This window comes from Gigantopelta aegis, chromosome 5 (assembly GCF_016097555.1).
Source record: "Gigantopelta aegis isolate Gae_Host chromosome 5, Gae_host_genome, whole genome shotgun sequence".
NCBI lineage: Eukaryota > Metazoa > Mollusca > Gastropoda > Neomphalida > Peltospiridae > Gigantopelta > Gigantopelta aegis.
Genome location: NC_054703.1, coordinates 19764134 through 19770111, shown reverse-complemented (window position 1 = coordinate 19770111; position 5978 = coordinate 19764134). Strand labels below are relative to the sequence as shown.

The following is a 5978-nucleotide window of genomic DNA, read 5'->3' as shown; positions in this document are numbered from 1 at the left end:
AAAATTTGGGGGGGGGGGGGGCAGGCAATTCAGTGTGGTTTTAACACAGTTCATATTACATTTTGGTGCGCGTTCGTTCAATGCTTTTTTGTTTACAATGCATCGACCTAATAAAAAATTAAATTCCGTTTCGCATGAGGTCGGCAATCAAACCAGTTCAACTGAGTTTTCAGTTAGGCCTACAAAGACCTACATAGTAACTTGAAAATAATATAACCGTCCAAATATCCGTCTGTAGTCCGTCCCACAGGGAACGCCTTTTTTCATACGATGAAATTTACAAGTTATTTATTTCTGAGCCGATTGATTTGTAAATAGCACATAGAAATTGCTTTTTTTTTCTTTTTTCAAAAACACTTTTACTTTTCTTCTTAAGCAGGCGCGTAGCCAGAAAATTTTTAGCATTGCCCGAGGGGGAGGGGGGGGGGGGAGGGAAGGGGAATTCGGAGGGCCTCCTCCGTGAAAATGATTAAACTCAGAACGCCTATAGATGTATTCTGAGCCTTTTCTAAGGCTTTTTTTTTCTATATTTTTTCGAGTCAATTTTAAGAGTATATTTTATAGAACAATTACAGACAGCCTCGACCTTATTCCCGGATTTTGTTTTTTGCATTACGCACATGTGTAGGCCCCCTACTGTGTGCAATTGGCGCTACGCCTTTGTTAAGTCAAACCACACTGAAATTATTTAAAGAAAACAGTTTTATAGAATAATGGGACGGACTATATAGTTCTCGGACGGTAGAGTACTATGGCTACAGCCTAGACCAGCCCCAATATAGAATCTGACCTTTACGCTCGTGGAAATGTACGGACAGATCTGGCAGCAGACGACACAGTTTGCTGTATTTTGATAGCGCCAAGCCTAAAGCACGCAAAAGCTTCACCGCGTTCAGCCAGCAAACATTTCGCTAACGTTAGCGAACTATTTGAATGGTTTCTTACGAGACCATTTGGTTTTACCGTGAAGCGCTATCAACCAGTCTAGCGGACGTTTCTCAGCTCGGTCTCGCTGAACTCTGACCTGGATCTGGGTCTGGCGACTCTGGCGCTATCTAAATATAGCCCTGTCGTCTGCTGCCAAATCTGTTGTTCGCGCCAGCACAGACGCCGTGTGTGCTTTTGTTATAAATTCGATTTCGTGTGCTTACTGTTCGACGCGTAGTCGTACCGTACTCGCCAGACACAGACACAGACCTAGCTCCGTTGTGTTAGTGGACCCAGACTGGCCGCGTCCGCCATTATCAGTTTCATTTTTCGTGATCAGGAAAACGAAAGGTGAGCAAGCTTTTAATTACTATTTTTGTCCTTCAAACGAGCACCAAAGTGGCTGTACGTAAGTTTCCCGCAGAACTGAGTAACCTACTGCATGCATCAGCAGTAAATCAATGGCATAGGAAGCGGTTGGGGGGGGGGGGGGGGGGGGCATGCCGCATGTGTTCCCCCACGTTTCTTGATCCAGTAGCAGCAGCGATGGTTCATATATATTTATATATGTGTATGTAACACCCCACACCCCACCCCCACCCCCACACACGCCCACTTTTTGGCACCTACAACACTATTGTTAAAGGTTAACTGTATAATAAAACTATTCACGCTTTAAATCTAGCTCTGCCCATAATATGCTTGTGTTATACAAATCAATTATTCTTATTCTATTTTACTCATAACGGGAGCGGGGGAGGGGCAACTCCTTCCCCCAACCAATGCTGGAGAAAAACCTCAAATTCGGGCAAATATTATACAGATATTTTTGCGAAATGTGCTAATCTAAGACCTTTTTACCATTTATTTTCATCATTCTACCCTCAAAATTAGTTGTAATCCATGTAAAAATACGCAGTGATTCGTTTGCAACCATATATATATAGCCTAGCTGTCTGGTAGTAATACTAATATGAATAAATGTTGTTATCCAGATTCGGGTATTTTCGTTTAATTCGGGCAAAAACTAGCCTTCCGCCCCTCCCCACCAAAAAAACTAAACAAAATGGGAGTCCGTGCGCCTTTGTAGGCCCCCTAAAGGTTAACTGTATAGTAAAATTATTAACGCTTTTAACAGGCACGGAGCGGGGTGGGGTGGGGGGGGGGGGGGGTGAGGGTGCTGGGGGCTCTATCCCCCAAAAATAATTCTAAATCAAAAATATTATTTATAGTAAATCTTAAGACAGAAATGAATATTACTTGTAGAATGCTGGAAATTTCGTTTTGGGACATCTCGTTTTTTCAAATTTTACGGGGGAACACACCCCCGAACCCCCTAGAAACTTTGCTTTGCTATTTCGATCTCAGTCAGCCCCCCCCCCCCCCCCCAAAGTTTTCAAAATTATATTTTTTAAGGGGAATGTTTTTGCAAAATGTGTAGGTATCTTGATATGTAAATATTTTAGGGATGAAGTATTCTTTACGGTGCATTTTCTTGAAAAATATTTGCATTCCAAGTGTGATGTTTTCTACAAGATTTAAAAAGTGACATCTGCTACCCGTTTTGTTCATAGATAATATAGGTACGGCGGAAGCAAGTAGACATTAAGGTGGGGGTGGGGGGCTGACTGAAATCGAATGCGCAAAGTTTTTAAGGGATTCGAGGTATGCTGCACTAAAATTTTGAAAACTAGACGTCTTGAAATGCAATTTCCTGCATTCTAAAAGTAAAAATCTTGTCCGCCTTAAGATTTACTATCATTATTATTTTTGATTCAGAATTATTGGGCTGTCCTACATTTCCGCCGTGCCTGTAATATGGAGGTCCCCTAAAATCACGTTCAGTTGTATATTATTTGTGTTTAGTGTTAGTGGTCTCATAAAATATAAATAAATAAATAAAAATGTATTTACTCCAGTTGCTGAGAAAGACCATTTTCTGTAGCATCGGGTTACCGGCGATACACTAAAGGTTGGAACCTGACAATGGACTAGTGTTAAAATTATTTATTTATTTATTTATTTTAATTATTATTATTTATTTATTTAATACTTTTTTAGGATGGGCAAGCCAGATAGAGAAAGGTCGGAGAAACTGGTGTTTGAGGTAGAGAAGAGGCGATGTCTCTATGATCCTAGCCACCCTGACTACAAAGACCGACACCAGATTGATGCAGCATGGGCACAAGTTGCTGACGCTTTGGAGACAACGGGTAATGATATTAATCAGTTTTATTCACATCTGGTGTGGCCAGCTTTGTATTGCCAAGCAGTCGAAAGGCTTGTTTTGATAACTGTCCGGTGCAAGTTTTGATTTAGTAACTAGTCTTAAGTGGCAGTTCTCTTTATGGCAGTGCAAGAAGTATGAAATCTCCAGTAAAGGATCTCGGGAGTGGCTCTCCTCCTATAGATCAGATATCCTATAGATAGAGATTCGTGAAATCATTGACTATTTTGCCGAATTCCCATTCGAATTCATTGTACAGAGATACGGCCCTGATAACGTATTAAGGTTTTGTCGTTCACGTTTAAACAGCTTGATAAATGCATCACGACATTCAACTGCCTGTTGCAAATAGGTTCCTCTTCTGGAATGGAATTAAAATTTGAATCAAAGTTTTTCTTAATGACGAATGTTTCAAAACTTCACCATCAGAATATCGTCCATAGTTGCCAAAATCAGTGATGATACAATTGGAGTCTTCATCTGCGTCAGCTTGCAATAATACTAAAAACGTCTGCTTGTATTTGAAATATGTACTTCCAGAATTGCCTGGGCATTATATCGATACATTCATCCCATGTATTGAACCAATTCAAAGTAGATATTTCATTTGCGGCAAAATTCACCCAAAACAATCATGAAATAATCTATGGTCAATTCTGTGAATGGTATTCCTTTCATGTGTGTTAAATAGCATGGTAGACATCATAGACTATTTGTCGAATGGTGCTTAAGCCCATGCGAAATTGGTGATGTGAAGACTTGAACGTTTCTCCAGTGGCCAGGAACCTGAAAATATATTACATTTAATGTCCAGTGAATATTTATGTCAAATAAATATTTGTTAGTGAGTAATAAACAGTGGTACTGTCTACAGATCGGTATTTAGTGAGCATTATAAATGTATTTATTGTAAACAAACGTTAAAGTCTTCTCTTGTTTTAAATTTCAGCTTACAATGCCAGAAAGCGATGGCAGAATCTTCGCGGTTCGTTCAGTAAAGCAGTTAACACCAAGCCGCCATGTGGGACATACGCAAGCCAGAAGGCTCCGACATTTTATCTGATGGACCAAATGAACTTTCTAAGGTGTTTTATAACTCGTGGCGCAATGATTGGGAACTATGGGCCAGAGTCTGTCGAAGACACGATTCCATCTGCTGATTCAGAGATAGAACAACTGGCAGACGCAAAGGATCACAGTCGAAGCACCAGTCCGTTGAACACCAGCAGTGCAAGGTCTGGATCTTGCAAGAGAAAACGTCCTTACTCAGAGGACGAAGTCATGATCGACTTTATGAACAGACGAGAACCGGATGTGGATCTGATGTTTTTCAAGGGTCTCCTTCCCTATGTGAAGGAGCTGACAAAACGACGAAAAAGGGACTTTTTTCAAATGGTCACAAGCGAACTGTTTAAGTCGATAAACGAGCAAGAGGCAGAGACACAGTCAGAACCGGTCGACACGAAGGTTCTGATTTTTAATGAAAAATATTAAACTTCAAAGCGGCAGTACCAAACATATTTATTATTTTGTTGTTGTGAAATGTACACGTTATACTTTAATTTATATGTCATTAAGAACATGTAGCGGGTTTCCTCTATTAACTACGACCGGCCTCGGTGGCGTTGTGGTTAGGCCATCGGTCAACAGGCTGGTAGGCACTGGGTTCGGATCCCAGTCGAGGCATGGGATTTTTAATCCAGATACGGACTCCAAACCCTGAGTGAGTGCTCCGCAAGGCTCAATGGGTAGGTGTAAACCACTTGCACCGACCAGTGATCCATTACTGGTTCAACAAAGGCCATGGTTTGTGCTATCCTGCCTGTAGGAAGCGCAAGTAAAAGATCCCTTGCTGCTAATCGGAAAGAGTAGCCCATGTAGTGGCGACAGCGGGTTTCCTTTTAAGATCAAGAAACGTAACCATATGTCTGACGCCATATAACCGTAACTAAAATGTGTTGAGTGCGTCGTTAAATAAAACATTCCTTTCTTTTCCTCTATTAACTACGAGTCAGAATTACCAAATGTTTAACATCCAACAGCCGATTATTAATATATCAGTGTAGTCTAGTGGTGTCGTTAAACAAAAAAAACTTTAAAATTTTTATATGCCCATAAAAATTGAACCAAATAATTTCATTTACTATTAAAATACATTTATATTGTTGAAAAATGTAATACGACTGGTTAATTCATGAAAGGTTGAATTTGAATGACGTCTCCACATTGACGAAAAATTGTCTGTCAACGGCAGTGTGTTTTATTCATTAACTACTACACTGTTTTATTACAATTTGATATTGTTCAGTTAATTACACAAGAGTTATATATGGGATTTATTATTTGCACTTATAACTTTGACACAACCCCGTTTAAATATGTTCAATGAATGTTGGTTTTTAATAATTTTCAGTTATTATGAGCTTTGAAAAGTATTTCACGAGCGACGGTATGTGCTGTTCTGTCTGTGGGATGGTGTATATAAAACATCCCTTGCTACTAATGGAAAAATGTAGCGGGTTTTCTCTCTAAGACAATATGTCAAAATCACCAAAATAGTTTAGTTTTTTTTACACGTGTATCTTGCTTTGCCATGTTTCTGTATATGTTACAATGATTAGCATCAACAAATATGTTTTAAACATTTGTGTAGTACTGTACTGTTATGATTTTCAGTTGTCAGAAGTTGTTTAACACGCACATTGAATTACATTATCTATATATTATATGATATGACACTGTCTTTGTTTTGTGTGTCATGGTGAATGGGAGTAAGCATCTTGTCAGAAGGCAGTTGTGGCCAAATGCTCAAAATTATAATTAA

General features: G+C 39.5%; 1 protein-coding gene across 1 annotated transcript; it reads left to right on the top strand.

Moving 5' to 3' along the window:
- Positions 1 to 718: 718 nt before the first annotated feature.
- LOC121373509 lies at positions 719 to 4852 on the top strand. The gene is made up of 3 exons (XM_041500179.1): positions 719 to 1278; positions 2989 to 3140; positions 4104 to 4852. Exons 2-3 carry the CDS (start codon positions 2990 to 2992, stop codon positions 4646 to 4648), a joined length of 696 nt encoding a protein of 231 aa, XP_041356113.1. The 5' UTR covers positions 719 to 1278; position 2989; the 3' UTR covers positions 4649 to 4852.
- The last annotated feature ends 1126 nt before the right edge of the window (positions 4853 to 5978 follow it).